At 44.3% G+C, this 20727-nt stretch overlaps 1 protein-coding gene across 1 annotated transcript in view; it reads left to right on the forward strand.

The window, feature by feature from the left end:
- Positions 1–1403: 1403 nt before the first annotated feature.
- Positions 1404–20727, forward strand: part of LOC118114081 (protein kinase C-binding protein NELL1) — a 206494-nt gene continuing 187170 nt past the window's right edge. The window contains exons 1-2 of the mRNA XM_035164316.2: positions 1404–1524; positions 2024–2146. Coding sequence (XP_035020207.1) covers positions 1476–1524; positions 2024–2146 — 172 coding nt within the window. The 5' untranslated portion in view covers positions 1404–1475. The remainder of the gene's footprint in view (positions 1525–2023; positions 2147–20727) is intronic.

Consider the following 20727-nt stretch of genomic DNA (forward strand, 5'->3'; position numbering starts at 1 on the left):
TTGGAAGGTTATTCCCTGTCCTGTGATGTCATATAATAAATGAAGAATCACAAAGATGTCAGGAGATGAAGTCACGCAAATATGCATTTTTGATAGCACTAGCTTTTTTTAGCTAGTGTAGAAAAGCAACTTTTGCAACCAATCACACTAGAGACACCTGCTACATCTTTTTTAGAGGAACCAGTTATCTGACATCATGTGGTAGAACTTACGTCTTGATGATGTAATGATGAACTGGCTTTAATATAATATTAAAAAGTAAGTATAATACTGACGGGTGCATCGCCCCTCTGATGCTTTTCTAAACTAAAAGCATAAAAGGCAGGAGCGATGTTGCATGAGAAGCTCACCTCCTTTCCACAAAATAAATGTAAATCTGCTTCCCTCCTCTTTCCTCCTCACAGCTCTGCAACCTGTAAAAATAATGTGTTTCCCCCCCCCCTCAAGACACGTTTGGTCCTGGATCCGGTTGTAAGCTCTGTCGAATGCTGCTATTGTTTACAGTCTAATTTGAGCGGGTGGAACAGTGACCTGCATCCCAGAGCAGACATTACACCTTCCCCCTGTGTAGAACACACCAGCACAGGTGGAGCAGGCGGTGCACATTGTCTAGCTGCCATAATCACTAAGCATACACTGCCATTCATTCCCCCCCCCTCACCAGTGTGTGTTGGTGCAGGAACACAAACCTGACAATGTGCACAAATTAGAGGCAGGCAGGGGAAGGGTATGATTAATGGTTCCCAATAAGGACAGGCGCCAGGGGGAAAGTGGACTGTAGCAGCCGGGCTTATAAATCCCAGGATTGTCTCCGTGGAGGAGGAGGAGGAGGAGGTGCAGGGAGTTTGATTTTTTGGAGGAGAGAGAAGATGCAGGACTCCTGTGATATTATACAAAAGCCCAATAAGTCTCACATTCTGCAGATCTCACAGTTATTTCAAGCTGTTTCCTCTGTCGGCTGCAGTTTTGTTAATTTGCCCCATGACACTGTGAATTCTCTGAATAGTCTCTGCTCCGGGCAGCTGGAGCTTGCTGCCCTTTCATTACACAGAATTCCCACATCCGTCACTTGCACACGTTTCCTCTGAAAGGCCGTTTTCTCACCTCCAAAAAACTGGAAGTTTGACTGTTCCGAGCAGGGGGGGGAGTGTGGGGGGGGGACTTCACACAATCACATCTGAGAACAGCCTCCAAATCATCCCTCTGCGGTCCGGTTTTATTTTATAATTGCGCAAATAAACGTGGGTGTCAGTGCGTGTTTGATCCACGCACGGCCCGAGCTGACTCATTCAGACAGTAAAAAACCGATGTGATGAGGCGGTGAGGGAACCCCCCCCCTGCTCGCGTGCTTGTGGATCGTTCCTCCACATCCAGGCGAGGTGAGCGCGGCGCGCAGCGTCAGTCGGACCAGAGGGTTTGTGGATACGCAGCGGAGCGCGCACGGCTGAGGACTGTACACAGCAACTCCAACACAAATGGATATTTACGTGGCTTTGTTATCGCTTTTCTTTTTTACCAAACCAGGTGAGTCGGAGGCGCGCGGCACGCTGCGGGCACGGGGAGGAATTCCACCTCGAATAACGGGAGCTTCTGGAGGTTTTTTTTTTTTTTTTTGTACGCTCCTCCTTACGCGCAAGCTTGTCTAGATTTTTATTTTTCTTGGGTTTGTGTCTCTGGACTGCTGCGCGTTTTTCTTTTTTGTTAGCATCTTGCAGTTTGTAGAGTGCACACATGCAAATAAGCAGTAAAGGTGAGAGAGGGATGATGGCACCTTGCACCTTAAGCGTGTGCGCGCAGTCCAGCTCCGGTGCGTGGGGCGCGCAGGTGCTGGCCGCGGCCACAGATCTCATCGGGCAGCGTTACCCTGCGCGTAAATTACAACTGCGTGACTTTTCCCCTCTCAATCAGCCATTTTATTGAGCAGCGGAATGCACATAGTCAAAGTGCCCGTGAGTTGTGCGGGTTTCAGTTTAATCCTCTCAGCTGCGCGTCACCTCCTCTAACCTTCATTTCTCTTCTCCAGCTCTGGGATCGGATCAAGATTACCAGATTGATATCATCCATGAACTTGACCTGGCTAATGCCACCTATGGAATTACCCAAGTGGCGGGGCTCCACAACAGCAGCAAAGCCTTCCTCTTCCGAGGTAACGCACGCACGCACGCACGCTGACAGTGTCCTCCTCATTAGTCGAAGTTCAGAAACGTCTTTGTCTGTTGCATGGCTGCACACAGACACACACACGTACACACACGTACACGCACGCACGCTCTTTGTTCCAGTAGTTGGTGTGAGCGCAGCGCGCCACACCTTTCGGTGCCTCGGTGTCAGGGACGGAACACTCCGGGGAGCCTCCTCTCATAATTACTCCACATTTAATTTGTCCCGGGCAGCAGATGCTCTTGCTCTTCGCGGACACACTTGAACGAGCTGTCTCTGTGTGTAGGATTATTTTTGCCACAACGCACCACTGTTCCCACTGTTGTGCCATGTTAAACCGGAGGTGGTGGTGGATGGAGATCAGGTGCGTCACAGCCAGAGGAGCCTGGTGGGCGCACAGCGTGTGGCTTGGATGTTTATTACGAAAATAAGAAATCACACTTTCCTTAATTACACATATATGTCAAAGCCTCAGGTCCTAACGGGGAAGATAACATGATAAACTGCTGACATGTTGAGGTGGTGGTGTGAGATGTGTTTCCAGTGCCAGGAGATAACTTTGCTTTGCTCTCTTGCTTCCCCTGCACTCTGCTGCAACTTGTTCCTTTCTTCATCTAGTGCCCTCAGCTTTCAGCTCAGAGAGGCTGCGTGGTTAGAGACGAGGGAGAGAGTGGGATACGAAGCACTGAGAGACACCAGAGAGACGTCTGGATGACAGTGTGAGAAGAGGGTTGGATTGTTGTGTGTTCTGTTTCCTGTTTGGCTGCGAGTTCAGGAAAAGTGCCAGAAAAACACTGCAATAGCAACCATGCAGGTTTTAAATTTCATTTTTAATAGCTTGACATCCAAAGGAAGCAGGTATGGGTTCATCGATACTGGGCCAGTATGATTCCAGCTCAGTGGAAATACTGAAACTTTACTTTCTGTTGTGGGAATATTCAAATTCAAAGACACTGGCACCAGCAGCTTGAATCCAAAACAGGCAGCGATGGGTGTTGAGACTGATATTAGCATAGTGGAAGTGTATTTTGTGTGTGTGTGTGTGTGTGTGTGTGTGTGTGTGTGTGTGTGTGTGTGTGTGTGTGTGTGTGTGTGTGTGTGTGTGTGTCGGAGAGCGTGATTGTGCGCGTGCATGTGGTCTTATTTTCTAGAGTGCTTGGCTCGCTGCGCCACTGGCTCTGTATGAATGCAGGCAGGGCAGCTTGGCCAACGCTGCCGAGGTGGAGCTGTCCCAAGATGCAGGGCTGGAGGCCATGGGGGGGGGGTGCACACGGCCTCACTCCTCACATGCACACACACTCACATGCACACACACACCGCGACACACCGAGCTGCTCTCCCCTGCGGTTTCCAGGCTCCCAGGGTGGAGGTGCAGGAGTCAGATAGTGTGGGAACGGCAGCCGATCCAGCAGGCACACCAGGACCCTGTGAGTGTTGTCGAGGACGCCGGTGTCGTGACCCAGTTAACACGTTGCCCACCCAGGCGCCGCTTCCATGGCCCTTGGACCCAGATCGCTCCCTCAGAGCAACTGCAGCCAAAGTTGCAGCAAATAACCAGGTTCTTTTTTTTCTAAAAGTGTTGAAGTTGATGCGGTTACAGTTGAGGGTAACAAACAGCCCGTGATTAAGTGCCTGGTAGAAGCCTTACTTGAGCCGCTGTGGCTGATTGGGTCAGTGATTATTCAAGATGAGTTATGAAGGCCGTATGCAATCATGTTTTGCTCCGAGGCTCGACAGCATATTTCATCTGTTTGATTGCGTAAATGGTGGGAGAAGCAGATTGTGACACTGGTGAATTGGCCAGTGTTCCAATTAGCGTTCATAACTCCTGGGGAAGGGGGCTCTGCATGGCCTTGTCTTCGTCTGGACGCTGGGACCAGTCTAACCACTGATTTACAAACAACAGATGGTTTTACACTAGAAACTATAGATGTCCTCTGCGAACCAGTTTGGGAAACGTCCGACCTCACGGTGCAAAGAAGGATAAACAACGCTCATAATCCTGCTGTGCTCCGATAGTGAGGAACAAAGCTCCGCTAATTGCTCGGATATTCGCCCGTTTGTTGTAGTTTGTGTTTTTTCTTATGTTGTGGGAAACTCCTGTGATGTGTTGAACACAGTCAATTTGTCCAGATGAGAACCTGACCTAGTTTCTCATCCTACATCGGAACCCAGATTTGTCAACCTCATTACTCAGTCTCCCCTCCACCGTCCCTGCCCCACCATCCATTCAGAGAACAGACTCTGACTCAATCGCAGGCATATCCATGTCATGTCACAAAGTGGATACTGCAGGCCTTCACTCAGTTTCTGGCATCAGTAGCTATTTATTTTAGAGATGAACTATGAAAAAAGTTTGCACAATGGGGTCCGGACTTCTTCTGGAGTTTGCCCTTCACATATGAAGACCCCCCCGCGGGAGATTCTCCAGTCAGACGTGGTCACAACAGAGCAATACTCTCCCTCAAATTTCATCTTGTTTTCATGTTGACATCTTCGTCTGTCTTCTACGTGTGTAGATATTTATATTCTTTTGTCCGTTTTGCATCCATCACGTGTTAGAAACATCATCAACGTGCCCCCTTCGTGATATCCTTCTGCTTTATCCCTTATTTATTCTTTATTGTGAACTCACTCACACATTTTCCAGAGATTTAACTTGGGGTCCGGCAGGAAACACTCTGAAGAACGTCCGCAGCAACCGACTCAGACGTTTGCATTGTCACGTACAGCCGCTCTTTATCATTCCTGGAGATTATCCGGAGTCCAGTGTGCGTCTGAAAGCAGCTCGTGACCTGAGTCTGCACCTGAGTTGGGATTTATCCAGACTAATTCAGTCTGCCGGGGTCGGGCAGGGTCCTCGCCGCCTCGCAGATGGTTTTTGCGTCAGTGTGTGAAATTGTGTAACACCAGAGTGGATCCCAGCAGACCTTTGATCAGCCCTGATAATGAGGTACATCATATTCACCACAGGGGAAAAATGAGCTTTTCTGACCCGGGACTGGAAGCTTGAGGTGAGCTGGGGAGAAAATGACAAGTACTTCTCCTCGTTTCAGCTGCTGCCGCGTCATCATGCTGCTTCATTACCACCAACAGGGAGGTTCTATTTAGTCGTATTTATCCAGTGATTGTTTGTCTGCTGGTGTGTCATGATCACTGCAGTATAGACATAGGAATATATGGAATATATGAATATTAAGCCGTTGTATTTGAATGGCCTTCTGTTGAAATGACTGTTAAAAGATCTGAACGGCCTCTAATGTATTTTTAAGTGCTGACGTGACATAATCTGTAAAATCAGATTTTGCTTATTGTCACTTGGGCAGAATCATGTCACGATTATCAGTTTCTCGTAGTTTCTTTCATATCTTATAAATACTTGTAGATTTGACCAATTAGAGACAGTTTATCACTTACGGGTTATTTGATTTATTTGAACACTGTTTAGTCGAATAGATTTCCGTGCTGACACAACTCGTGGGAAACCAAGTTATCTGTGAATCCATGGAGTCCTGTACTCTTCATTGACTCTCCTGCTCAAAATCATTAACGTTAAATAGTTAAATGTGGACAATAAATGCAGCCTTGATTCTGATATCCCTGAAATCTATACGCACGCCTCTTATCAGCCGTTTAGACCAATTATCCTGAACATATGACAAGTCTGCAGCCGGGTTGTAGGACTGAACCGGTCCTTAATTAACGTTTAATCGACCCGGCTGTCGATTCTAATCTTTTGTTCTTTTCGAATCCCGTTTAAAGCAGAAATCCACACTGAAGCACTTCACCACTGAACAGCTGTGGTACCTGTTGCTCTTCACCTTTACGGGTCCAGGTTGCATATTTGGATGATTCCTGACCGAAATGTTACTTTAAACTATAAAATAAAAAACAAAAAGCAATTACTCCACATTTTGACAATGTGATTATTTGCTTTTTGCGTGATACTAGTTAAATATAAATCTACAGTTTACAGCTTAACACATTACATCAAGTTAGTTTAACCGATTAAGATCCAAGACGCTGAATAAAACCACTTTATAAAAACGTTATCATCGTTTGAAACCATCCACCTAAAACCTGAGGCTTCCCTTAAGAGTTGCTTACGTTGCTAGCGAATCACGATGCGGTTCATTAGTCACATGTCTTGAAAATTATGTAAAAGTTTTAAGTAAAGAACCATTTGTTGTCTTCACGTTCAGTTTTTGAATTTCCTTTTTTAACCTTTTAGATAAAGCTTCTTTCCCCCGATCCCAAATAGCTCAATCTTCAATTCGAACAAATGTCGTTTCTCATCTTACTCTGTACATGAAGCAGAATAAACAATCAAATTCCAGCTGACAAGTGAAATCATTTCCCCCATACATACTGTAGGGATCCTCTGGTAAATAATGATGCATTTGCACGTGGGTGGGATTCCTCAGTGCACCAGTGTTATGATCTCACTGGAGCTTGATGGTGTGTCAGTAGTTTGAGGTTTGCCCAAACTGCCGTAATCTCTTTTGTCATTTCCTCCCTCTCAACATGTAAATCTGTCCCACAGCCAAAAAACAATGAGAAGAAACAAGTTGAAGAGCAGCTTGTATGGAACAGAGCGAGTGGACGGTTACGACCCTCTGTGAGTGAGTCGCCAAATCCCGCTTCACAAGGGCTTCTGTTGTGGGACTGATGGACTGAAAGGAAGAAGATGAGTTTTCAATTGACTAAATTAAATAAAGGGACTTCTCTGTTGTACAGGATCTGCTAAAAATACTGAAACCTGAATCCAGTCTTTTAGAAATGTGTTTTTTATTCCCGCTTTCTAGCCAATTGGCTCCTGTTCTGAGGCTTTCCTCACTGGGACCAATCAAAACTACTGTTTAGTTTTGGCCATTGGTTTGTGTGACTTTTAGCAGGATTACGCAAAAACATGACATGGGCCAAGGAAGATTCATAACATTTTTAGATTCTTGAAATTACTCAGAGGATAATTCATGGATCTTGATGAGTAAAATCTGACTTTGGATCTTTAGGGGACTTGTATCTATGAGTTTGGGCAACTTGATGTGGCTTGATTGAACTTCTTGGTGGCGGCATCCATGTACTGGCCCTTTGTTGCTTTGGTTACAAAAGCAAACACGCACACACGCTTTAGGTTCGGTTATGGTTTGGTTACCTCGGGGCACAAAAACAGCTCGGTTCCGAGGGGAAGGAAGAAAAAGTAATTTGTTAAGATTACAGGATGTTCGTTGCACTGGATACAATAAAGTGCAAAGACCCTAAAGTCGGGGATACAATTGCTTTTTAGCCGCACAACCAGATGCTTCGTCAGCGTAATTGCTTACGTGTAGAATTACTATAATTACTTCTGAGGTCACGAATGAAAAAGCGATTGGATGCAGGATACACGAAGCAGCAAAGATGCGTCTGCAGAGTTAAAAGCGCGTACATCTCTGGCCTGAGACCTTAGAACGTCTTTACTTTAACTCTCCTCAGACGACGCCAGTGATTGTACTACCAAACTCTGGATTTGGGCCAGAAGTGTGAGACTTGAACTTACGGAGCATTTGTGATTTTCCCCTGCCGCCACACAGAGCAGAGTGGCAATAACACCGGTCATCACGGAGGTCTCATCTTTTCTGGAGAAGTTCTCGAGTGGCTGCGGCTGCCTCTTATGTTCGCCCGCTGCAAAACACTTTGTTGTTGTGAGGAAAAATGAAAGTTGAAATAGGCGAGTTATAAGCAGTGAAATTGGCAACCTGCTAAATTGCTCAATTTTTTGCAATTGCTCGCAAATGAAAAGAAAAATGTAACGCGTCTCAAACAGTGGAGCTACAGTGCAGGCATCACTTTATTAACAGCAAAATAAAAACCAGCTGCTGTCTTTACCACCTCGTTCTTCAAAAACCAGAACTACACAGGAAGTGGAAAAACGACCTCGTTGTGAAAGACGGGCTGAAGTCAGCCGTCAGAGGAGACTTTGTAATGAAGAGGGTTTATTTTATTTGGTTTTATTCACAGTATGAAGAACACTTGTGAAATATAATTTATTGTAATTGTAGCCTAGCTATGAAGGAGGGTAAAAAACTGCTTTTAAAGATTTATGTAATTCAGGGTGTCGGCAGCATTTTATAAAATAAAATATAACAAAATATAAAATGAATTTGTTTTGGCAAATTCATCCAAATATCCTGTAGGCCTATTTGGTCTTAAATACATTATCTTAGGTTTTAATTATGTCATAACGTTTATTTAACGCTATAATTCCATCGCAGTGTAACTCCCTGTCCACAATCATGAAGATGCTTTTCAAAACAAACCTTTTCTTCTGTGTTTCTCGTCAACACATAAACAGAGATCTTTTACAAACACCCACGAAGACAAAACATTGACGTCACAGTTTAGTTCACACTGTTGCTTTGTGTAATGAGCACGTGCCAGAAACAACAACAACAACAACATATACACTACATGCTGGTTTCTCTACATTTTATTAGCACAATTGTCCAATTACAAGTTTGCTGCAAAAATTAGCATCAGTGCATCTCATTACCGACATTCTCAGGTGCCTCAGTCGATATCTCTTGGACCACATTGTTCTTCTCTAGTATTTGACGGATCGTTGCAGTCGACATTATTAAGGGGAAATATCTGTTTTTTAAAAAAGATCTGCAGACGTGTAGGCAAGGGCCTGAAATTACTTTTTAAAAAGAGAAATATTCGACGACATGAATAGTTTGCAATATCTCCATCGATAGATATTATCAAACTACAGACAAGACCAACATGGACGTGATGACTACAGACACTTCAGTCAGAATAGATCTCGGTTGGTTGGACAGATACCGTGATGATTCCAGGGTTATTCTCCACTCACCTTATTCAATATTAGCGAAGTGTAACTACTGAGGTGAACTCTGCTATTCCTTCGTAGCTGCCATACTTGACACTGGTGTTAAATTTCATTAAGATCTTTAAATTTAACTGGTTGAAACCTGCAGAAAACATCTTGTTTTGTTGTCAGTCCGAACTTTCAGGGAGAGGAAATCTGAGCAGAGGAAACCTGACATGAAATCCTGCACTTCAGAAAAATAGAGCAGAAACCAGGTTGAGTCAGAGACAGTTTTCAGTATTTTTTCTCAGGGAGCTACCGGCGAGATTGCCTCAGCTCAGAAGTGAAAGCAACAGGTTTCTCCACACCTCTCTAACTCTGTCAAAAGGGAGAGCGGGGGGGATACGGTAGGAAACATGAAATATGAATGATAGTGTGTCTCCATGAAAAACCTTAAATCACATGACGGCAGAAGAGGAAGCTAGAACTTCATTGATTTCTCTCAACAAAAAAAAAAAGGAAAGAAGATAATCACGCAGATAAAACCTCCTCGTATCGATGAATCTGTCGAGACTCCAGAAGCGGTCAGAATTGTAGAAATAATGGTTTGACGTTTTTTGAGCACGGCGATTAATGCTGATTACAATGATCACTGTCTCTGAATACACTGAATGGAACGGCTCCTAATTATCTGTAATGGTGGATGTGTTCATCATCACACAACTATCAGGGAGTGTGTAGTCACAGCTGTGTGTGTGTGTGTGTGTGTGTGTGTGTATAACAGCTTCTATTAAAGGAATGTTATCCCAGTTTAAATGTATTAATTGGCTTTTAAATTCTACCTGTTAACACTTGATCATCAGGTTACCAATTAATAAAGAATCCGTTGCTTCCTCCACTGTCAGCTTGTGTATCTGTGAGCTGGGTTTGTCAAGAACCTATAGACAGTAGACAATAGACAACATTGGCTTGAGTAAACGAGTGGTCTCCTGGTTGTCTAGTAGTTAAGGTGCGTACCACTTAACTGAAATACCACACCGCTCTTTTCCTCACAAAATGAAAGGAGCTGCTGCCATGTGTAAAACGGTAATTGCCGCCTCAGTAGAGTGGACAGCTTATGTTACCAAGGTTCCTATGGCGAGGAACAGGGAACGTATATATCATGTATAGAGGGATATTTATGAAACCTGCAGCCACCGTTTATTACAAATCGATGCCAATTGAATTATAAACAGTGGAACCTTTTACTTTCTGCAGCATGAAGAAAAATAGGTCTTTCTCAGCAGAGATAGGTGTTGTCTGTTGGTTACGCCTATAGACTGTATATAAAGATGGACGACACTTCCTTTGTACAAACATGAAGCCAAAATGTCCTAGATACGGGGGCCGCCATCTTGCTTTTGATGTAATTTGGGGCCAGAGTTTGTGCAGCAGTGATCGTTGGCTGGATCAGCGACATTGAGGTCCCGCCTGTTTACAATCAGTCTCCAGTAAACCCCTAACCCTAATCTGCATGTCTGGGTCACGTCTGGACTGTGAGACATGAGGAGAACTCAGACCTTGGCCCAACTGGGAAATACCCAGTAGTTCTTCTCTATCGACAGATTCATTCCTCTGCTCCTCATCGTTGAATTTAAATACCGTTTTGTACCACATTTCTCTTTAAATCGAGCTTTAACCTCAAACCTAATCTGGTGCTGACAGGTCTCCTCGTCAACCCACAGCCTGTCTATGTAAATCAATACGAGCGCTCTGGCCCACTTTGTTACCAACGGGGATTTAATCCGTTGACTCTGCAGTACAGCGATGGTGTTCGTGGTTTTAATTGATGGCTTTTTACGTCTGTCTCTTCACAGATTGTTTCCTTGACACTTAATCGGAAGAAGAATGCGTTGAACCCAAATGTTTGGCCCTTATGTTTTTTATTTATTTACCCTCGGGGTAACCGAAGGAAGCAAGAAGGTTAACAAGACGGGCCGATAAATCCACGTCTCACCACAGGCTCCTCACTGTATCAGGGCTGTGTGTGTTTCTCCTATCTTAGAGTCCGAATATGTCGATCTGTGATGCGCTCCTAGCGAAATGTGATCATGTTCGTGTCGGTGCGACGTGGCGGGCGTCTGGATCTGTCTGTTTTCTCTCTCTCTCTCTGTGAATCTGACAAAACATGAAAAAGGAAATGGCAAATTAAAAGGGCTGGATTTAGCTCACGATTGCAGATGCTGCGGTGGTTTTTAGAATGAAATGCAGGTGATGACATATTTTTAGAATTTCTTGATAAACCCAAATAAAGCAGCAGCAGCAGCCCAGTATTTTTGTCGCAGGCTGTTTCTGCACCATTCCTGCAGGTACGGAGTGAGCAGGCTGGAAACTGGGAGGTTTCAGTGAGGTCTAATTCTCTCCTGCATCCGTGTTGTTGCTATTTATACCTCCCCACACACACACACACACACACACACACACACACACACACACACACCCCTCCCTGACAACACACATAGCAGCAGCTAAGCCAGACTACATCTCTAAACTCCACGGCGCACACTCCCCGCCACAGAATCCAACGGAGGCTATCAAACCTTTCATCTTTTATGTATGAGCTTCCTGGCTGTCCTACTGCTGGAGGAGGCGAGACACTGGTCCCACCTCAAAGGAACCTCGGTGGAATTATTACGTCTGAATTATTCATCGTACATGAGGGCGATATCTTTTAAAGGGACAGTCGTGTCTCTATTGCCCCCCTGCTGTCAAATTAAAGGCCGGGTGGAGGAACGAGGGGCCAGAGTCGAGGGGCTTCAGTCGGATGTGGGAAACGTGATCTCATCTCTTTGCATCTGGTGTTTAAAGGCATTCTGTTTGTTTTGTTTGTAGAGACATTGTACAGCACCTTCTCATCTGAAGCTGTTTTTCAGACTTGCACCGTATCGCCCGGACATCGTCGTGAAATTTTTCGCGAAAGGGCTGAATGTGAGAACGCAAATGTCTGATGCTATGGGCATTTTCCTGCCAGCCCCTTAGTAACGTGGGCGAAACATGTCATTTTAAACTACAGAACACGTAGAAGACGCAGACAAAGATGTCAACTTCAACCCGATTTATGCGTAATGTCCCGCCTCCTTAGCTTAACCAAGGCTCCGCCCATCACCTGAATGTTTAGGACACTTTTCCTGCACATTTGAATGCGTGTAATTTGGACAAACTTATCAGTTGCGTTCTTGTGAAAAGCAAACGTCTGGACCCGATCTTCCACATATAGAAACAGCTCCACTGCCCTGAGTAACGTTTTTTAATACTACCTCTCAGAAATATTTTGTTTTTATACATACCAGTGATGTTTTTATTAATTTTTACTTCTGCTAAATTCACTTCCAGCCATGCATTCCTCCAATCACAGTAAAACATGGAAACTGCAAGTCTGACTCATCCAGCTTGTCCAACTGTGCTGCACACACACACACACACACACACACACACACACACACACACACACACACACACACACACACACACACACACACACACACACACACACACACACAGTAAATAGTTACAGCTTTAATAATACCACCACATATTGCAGCTCCCCACAGAGCTCACAGCTCAGACGGAGGCTGGATTCCTGCCTCCTTCATCTATTCTTACGACTCAGACTCCAGCCAACTTTGCCTCTCTGTTGATATTTTTGCATCACCCTCAGACTTATTATAAACAATGCAAGTTAAAAAATCGACCGTCTGGAACATTTGTCGCAATGGATGGATCGCCGTGCGCTCAAAAAGCTCCCATCTAAAGGCCGCCTCATTATCACACAGGGAGAGATGTCATCTACGATTGGACGTGCACATCTTTAAATCCTCCGCTGCATGACTGGAAAGCGGCACAGTAACCTCAGTGCGGAGCAATTAAACTCTGTCTATTTAACGCTGCCTCCAACTGCTGGTGGAAAGGAGCAGGAACGAGCCTTCAGCACCTTCCTATCTCCGTCAGGCGCCTGATATAATTAGCCCTGCTTTGTCCTGCCCGGAGCCATTGTCTTTGTTTTGATGGTATCGGAGTTGCGCTGTAATTGCATTTACTTTCACTCCGCTGGCTTTATAACCTATAGTAGATTGGAGTTTGTTCTGTTATGACTAATTGCAGCTAAAGACGTTTTGGTAGCATCTGCACATGATGCAGGAGATGCATCCGACAGCAGCAGCCAAAACTTTACTGCCCAACAAAAAGAAACGACACCGAAGGAAGGTTTCACATTAGCATTTTAGCATCCAGCTAGTGTTTGTGACGTCACTTGCAGCTTCACCAATGAATCGCAGCTTAAAGACACATAAGACAACATATCATATCACCTGACCCTAAATAAAGCAAATATTTGGTTTTAAATTCATAATTTAAAGCTCACGAGACCATTTTTATAAACAGTCGAATTTCTCTTATGATGATCATCTCTGTCCACGTTGAATAAATCACTATGAGCAGATGATTTTCTTTTTCTTTGTCACTCATGCAGATTATCACCTTATTGACATTTGTATATTTTTTACATATTGAGTAGTAAAGCCTGGTTAACTGATTTAAAAAATATATATGTATTATGTATAATATATATAACAGTCGCCAAAGTGTTGAGTTTCTCTATAATTTCACTATAAATCTTGAGGGCTCTACCTTAATATGTTCAGATGTTTTTAAAACCTTTTATTAAATTCTATTAATTTTTTGCCATGGATTTTGTGAAGCACTTTGTAACCTTGTTTAGATAAGTGCTATATAAATAAACTGTATGAATAACAAACTGCCCCATGGCCCCCCCCTGATCCAAGTCTGAACTGGTCAAGGTGAAAGCACGTAACTCACCTCGTGTACTGTAATAACTGTGAGAGAGCGGGAAAGATGGTGATGCTCTGATCCAGATACTGAAGAATATGGTTGAAAAAATAAGAAGTTCATAATATGATATGAATGCAGGTTCAGTTGGGAGACAGTTCACTCAGTTTCTCCGGTTCTCAGTTTCTCCGGTTCTCTCCGCCCTCCACTTCAGAACAAACTAACATTTCCAGTTCTTGCTCCACAATCTCCGGCTCCGGCTCTTTTTCTCTGAAAGAATAATATCCGAGCATGAAAGTAACCAGCGTCTTCTGAGGTAACGTCAGCGCTGCAGCCAACAGGCAGCGTTTCTGTCTGATCCACGAGATAAACGTTTGGATGAGACAACAATAATTTAACATTTTTCATCATTCATTAGTCGGACTGTTTGGTAACAGGGTGAATTAATTATTCAACTATTTTAATTATATTATTTGATTTAAATTTAGGCAGCGACTAAGAAGATAAAACGCTGAGCTCTATATTTAGTGTATTCTTCAAAGCAGTAGATGAATGAACGTTTTTGATAATATGTGTTTAAAAAGTAAAACAAAAGACAGAGAGAGAAAGTACTGTGGGATTTAGCAGCACTGAGCTCATCTCCTGGTCACGGTGTTTCGTGGATTAACTGTCACACCCCCCTACAAGCCGGTTACCGGGGCAACCCTGACTACACTACACACCACGGCAGCACGTTGCTGGTAATTCGCCGCACTCACCAGATGCAGCCGTGGCATCTTCAAGGCAAAAGCTGTCAGTGACGGTGTCTCTAACGCGAGCTGAAGCCTGTAACGTGCGGCAGCAGCCACGGAGCATATCGCTCTTTAACCGCGTGAACACCTTGCCAGGCCGATGTGGCTGATTTTCATGTTGACAGTGGAAAAAAGAAACTTCAACACGCCTCCGGGGGCCCGAGGAGGAAGTTCCGCCGCGTTTCAAACGAGTGGGAGGAGCTCGCCGCTCGCACGTCTCCAAAACATTTCCGTCTGACGGCTGTGGATTTACGAGACGTTAGCTAACATTTACCGGTTGTCAGACCAGTGCAGCATATTTTAAGGCACCGTAGAGCCACAGACTCGGCTTGAATGAATGTTTGTGCATATGTATGTGTTTGGTGGTCAGAGCTGTTTAAAACAAAGAAAGTGATTCTTACCCCTGAAGGGAAATGGCTATAAAACACCACAGTGGACATGATCTCATCTCTGGGGCCGATGTGTCCGACCATGAAACCCAACGCATGATAAAAGATCTTGTGCAGAGTTTGAAGGTTCAGCCTCTGGGGAGTATGAATGTTCTTAGTTTAGGACAATATTATTTAATATATTTAATAATTGGCCCTTTTTTCCCTTTATGACCTTATACATATCGAATGGGGATTTTTATAATGACCTCTGGTGGCTGTGTGTATCTATCTAAGTGTATCTATATCTCAGAAAGTCTTCAGTGAACGAAGAAGCAAACTTAATTTCCAGGAATGAAATTATTTTTTTTATCTTGCATCCTTTCAATTCATTAGTATGCATCGAACATACTGTGTCTGAACTGAACTGCTGAACCCTGTGGCTTTCCCTCTGGAACACAGTGTATTTGAATTAATGTTGATTTAATTTTATGGTTTATTTTTCCTTAGCGTTTCAGGGTTGAAAGGAAGTGAGAAGGTGTTGCTGACGAGCTGGTAACTCGGAGAAGATGAGGCGTGATTGTTGTGTCTTTAATGGAAGTTTGGTTGACGAGACCTTTGGGCTACACAAACTGTAGCTTCGTGTCAGATGTGTTGAAGTTAGAAGAAATCTTGTGGCGCGGTGCATTTTGTTGCCGAGTTCTTCCTCAGCCCCGTCGGCAATGTTTGCAGATGCTGTACTGTACCTTCCTCAGTGTTTATAGCTCCAGCAGGAGGAAGGAGTGAAACGCAAAAGTCTCCAGTGAAGGATCAAAGAGTGGTGGATGTGAAAAATAAGAAATGTGAGCGCTGACTGCATCACAGGGGCGAGCCGTCATTTTGTTTTAGTCAGGGTTAGAGGAAGAGGAGGCATCGCAGAAACACAGCCCGAGATGCTGCGGCTCTTCTCGACTACGCGCTTTTCATGTCAGACAGTTTTGTCTCTGAGGCAAGACGGAGAGCTTAAAAGTGAGACGGGCTTTGATGGAAACCACGGAGGCTGCTTCGGTCCTGTTGCTAAATTAATTTGGCTTGCTGTTTTGCTCCTTGAGAAGCCTTCACATCAAATATAATGAATATGTAAGAGAGGAATACGCTCAGCTTTATTTTGGATTTTATACCTAGATCCTGATGGAGGCGAATGGCGCTATTGGGGAGTAAAAAACGACTCAGTAGGACGTTTAGCTCCCCCATCGCTCCCAACAGCTCCCCGATGAAACCACATTTAAATTCTTGAGACGTTCTTATAAATATCAGTCCCCTAAAGATCAAGATCCATAAATTATTCTCTGAGAAATGAACGGGAATGTTGAAGAAACGTGGAAAAAGAAAGTCCTGGATCCGCTCCCTTCCTCTCCCACACGTCACCCCCTCCACAAGATATCATGGAAATCAGTTGAGTAGTTTTTATTTCACCCAACAAACAAACAAACAAACAAACAAACAAACAAACAAACAAACCGACTTTGCAGTGATTCCCAAGGTGTCGTCCTCAAACCCTTATTACAGAGTAACCAAGGCTGGAAATTCTAACGTTAAACCATCATTTTTATTACAAGTAAATATAATTAAAAAGAAAACACAAATACAATAAAACATGTAGAGCTTGAATTAAGAAAATCAACTTCTCTGCATTGTTTATTCTGTAAAATATAACTTGTCATTTTGGCAATCAGCCCCTGAATTGGTCAGTTTGATTCCTGTGAGATTGAGAAGAAACCGAGTTTTCCTCCGTCGTCCTCTTCAGATTCTCGGTTGTCACTGAGACGCCGTTGTTTCAATGAAACGAGAACAAAGAACTGAACTGAAAGCTCCGACTCGTCTCGACGGAAAAGACGTGTTCGCTCTTCTTCTGCTTCGGTGACTGACAGACAGACGGTTCGTCCAATCACCTGCCAAGTGTTTGTTTCAGCGTCTTCCCTTCTCTAAACAGTTTTCAAACCTTCCCACCTTCCCTAACACTTCCGGTTTTTCATCTCCTTTGAGTAAATTCACACGTGACACGTCCCAAGTTAAGACACAAGATGAAAAGGCGGAGGACGCGTTGACCTTGGAGACGCCTGAACCCACGAATTCACGTCTTTTTTTGTTCAGTCGGTGACTTAAATGATTTCAGCCGATCGCCTAATTGATAAAACAATTCTTTTAAAGGGCGAATTGAGCAGCTCGGAGTTTTTACAGCTCGTCTCCCCCTGGAAGATTAAACCGGCCTGAACGGAGCCTATAAAGTACGGCGACATCATTTTCCCGTGAACAGGATATACTGAAGTACCTGCCGGCCTCATACCAGCAGTTTATTAACACTAAAGCTTTAACTTTACAATGCCAGATGACTGAGGGCTGCTCGTGTATCACCGTGACAGAACCTCCAGGGAGCAGAAACTGCACCAAACACCCCCACACACACACACACACCCCCACACACCGGTGGGAGGAAGGCCACATAGATTTATCAAGCTCATGTTAACGCTCAGCTCGCATCTCCATGCCTGAGAGAGATAGTGTTTGTCATGAGGACGGGGCGGGAGGGCAGGAGAGGGGGGTAAACATCTGGAGTGCCATTTGTTTTTAATAATTCATCGCTTCTGACTTCATAATCAACCCCGACACAGTCGAAGTCTCTAAACTCGGCGGCTTCCTCCCCAAACGGAGCCCCGCGTGAATAATCTGTCAGCGACATGTGTTGAGAGCGCACCCGGAGATATCGCTCGGCACGCAGCCGCTAGTTTGCATTTCCAGTCGTGGGTATTTGATGAGTCGCCTCCCTTCTGCTTCCCTTTGTGTGAGTTGATGTCCCATTTGCTCCGATGCGAGAGGGAGGGAGGGAGCCGTTTGTGGTGTTTGAGTCTTTTTTTATTTTTAGAGAAATATTAGTGTGTTTGTTCACTGGGATGTTTTCAGATACTGACACAGCTGCTGGTGAAGCTGCACGATCCGGAGAACAGGGGATCGTAACATGGATTTAACTGTTTAAGTTTAACTGTGTTGAATTACAGGGTGGGACAAAGATATTGATGCTGTAAATCGTCGTCCAGACTGATAAGATACGATTATCCATAAGTTTGCACCAAATATCAATATTTAGTTATCTAGTTTTATATCTATATAGTTTATAGTTTGAGCTTTTGCCAGGTTATGGTTATTTAGCATTGGAATGATGTCACACAAGGACATTGACAAGTTACAGTGTGTTTGTTAAAGACTAAAGAGGCACTAAGATAAGACTTTATGACTTTATGCACTTGTGTGTGTGTCAAACTTTGTGAAACTGACACCACTGATTAAACACACAAATCCTGCACATGTAGTATTCTTCAGTTTGACAGATATTGTGATGTTTATGATTGTGTTGCAATATATCGATCATTGCCGATGATCATTATCGCTATCGCAGGCCACATATCTGGGATCATATCATAAAGAGTTACCCTGCGGTTGCCGCCCCGATTACTCCTAATTTTTTACGTACTTATTTGGACCAAACAATTAAGCGATTAATGGAGAACATTTTTAAACATATTGATGAATATAATTGTTGGTTGCAGCCCAATTAACCGTAACTCGTCCCTTATCCTGTGAAGACTGATGTTGAAACCTGTCTTTATCCTTTTTTACTTTCTTTTTGCCGCTACACTTTCCTTAACGATATAAAACGCAGGATGAATAAGAATATATTTGTCCTATGTGGAGATATGCGCTGAACAATATCTTATTCTGGCTTAGTAACAAAACATTACTTGAAAAATACATCTCTGTGTGGAGATAATAAAACACTTCATCCTGTGACTGCAGCAGCTTCCTGTCGTCTCTTCACTCCAGTTTGCTGTGGGTGAGCTGCACAGGATTAAAACAGCTCCGAGTAGATGCAGACAAGTTACAGATGATGAATCCTCTCGTCTCACAGCCTCTATATTTATCATGTGGTGAATAATAGTTGCAGGTTGTTTGCTGTGGCTCCTTCTGGACCGTGACGGAGACATTTTCCTTCTTCCAGGAGAGAAGCAAGGCGCCCTTGGTTGACCTTCGGCTACATTATCTCCCCGTGTGTCCTCCTCCCTGTATGTCCTGTCTCGATTGTATCTCCCAGCTCTGCTCTGCATGCTGCCCACGCTGCACCACTTGTTTGCTCCACAGCCCCCCCCTGCCCGCCCGCCTCACTTTGCTCTGTCTTTTAAAGGATGAAGAAATGCATGCAGGGGTAAACAATGCAGCTGTGGCTGTCAGCTCCGTGGCTGTGAGGCTATGATTAAGGAGCCTGCCATAAGCATGACTGCGTGATGATGAGGTTATTTGCCGATTTGTTGCTTTATTCAACGTTTAACGACGCGGTGGTTGCGAGCTCTCAGGGGGATGATTTATCACAACTATAAGGGGGACAGCACAGTACTGAGGGACGCTGTTATCCCAGCCTTATCCTGGCATCTGATTCTTCAAGCATGCAGAGCAGGGCTAATTGAGATAAATAGCTGCGTAAGCAATCGCTGATGACAGTGAGGAGGAAGTGTGGCGAGCCTGCTGGCTGGTGCTGTCCCACTGTCGGATCCGGTGATCGGCTGTTTGTCAGGCGGGGCGACGCGAGGAGAGTGAGGTAATTAAGCTTGGCTGAGTCGTGCGGGGGGGTGGTGGGGGGTGCTTTCTGTTAGAGCTCTCCTGGATCTCAACAGGGGCCCCGGCTCTGCAGCTGCGTGGTCCCTCGGAGTGAGCCAGGCTCCCAGCAGTGGGGCTACCGGAGGCCTGACAGTTACTGATGCGGCTCCTCAAAGCACTCAGCATTCTGCTAAATGAGCTCACATCTCAATTCCACCTATTTCCCCCGTGTGACTCTGTGTTCTATATATATATATATATATATATATATATATATCTGGTGTGAGTGGTTTGAAGCACAGGACCGGCTGTGGTGGTAAAACCTGCCCACAGCTGAGGAGGATTGTGTGGAGCTGCCGGGGGGGGGCGGAGCGGATTATGGATACGATCTCAGCCCGAGAAAGTTGTTAACAAAATACATGCACACACACACACACACACACACACACACACACACACACACACACACACACACACACACACACACACACACACACACACACACAATATGGAAAGAGTGCCCACAGGGACTGTATAGTTGAGCAGCATAAATTAAAATTTCTTGATCTTGCAATAAATTTCTGCAAACAGCAGCAAAAGTATAACTGTAATTGCTCATAAAGTTTTACTTTCGATAAAGACAGTTTCAGGTCATAGGATCAAATCGGTTATTGGCCTTGATGGCATCGAAAAATATATATAAACGCTTTGTTTTTGAAGCAGGAATCCTAAATCCTCTCAAAAACATGTCTTACCTGAGAAAATCTTATTATAATGAGCTGTGTCTGACTATAAATGGGTGTTTCTGTGTTTGTTAGGTTAACCATCTTCTTACCTCTGTTGTTCAACCTGTTAATCGTAATTTAGTTTGTTAACTTAGTGTTTCTGGCCATAGCCTGGTTTGTCAGATATATTCAGGGCTCAGGCTTTATTACCTTAAACGCACCTTAACTTTTTTTCTGTTGCATGTTTAAATAACTACACACATTATGTAACCTTAACTAATGGCACTAAGTAGAGCACATTCCTCCACCGAGCTCCAACAGTCTCCTTAAATTCAATCACGCCGCACCAAAGTGCTCTCGCTCAAAGATATTAGTCCCTTAAACAGGCTTTTTATCAAGCTCCAGGAATTATTCTCTGAGCA

This window comes from Hippoglossus stenolepis, chromosome 1 (assembly GCF_022539355.2).
Source record: "Hippoglossus stenolepis isolate QCI-W04-F060 chromosome 1, HSTE1.2, whole genome shotgun sequence".
Classification (NCBI taxonomy): domain Eukaryota; kingdom Metazoa; phylum Chordata; class Actinopteri; order Pleuronectiformes; family Pleuronectidae; genus Hippoglossus; species Hippoglossus stenolepis.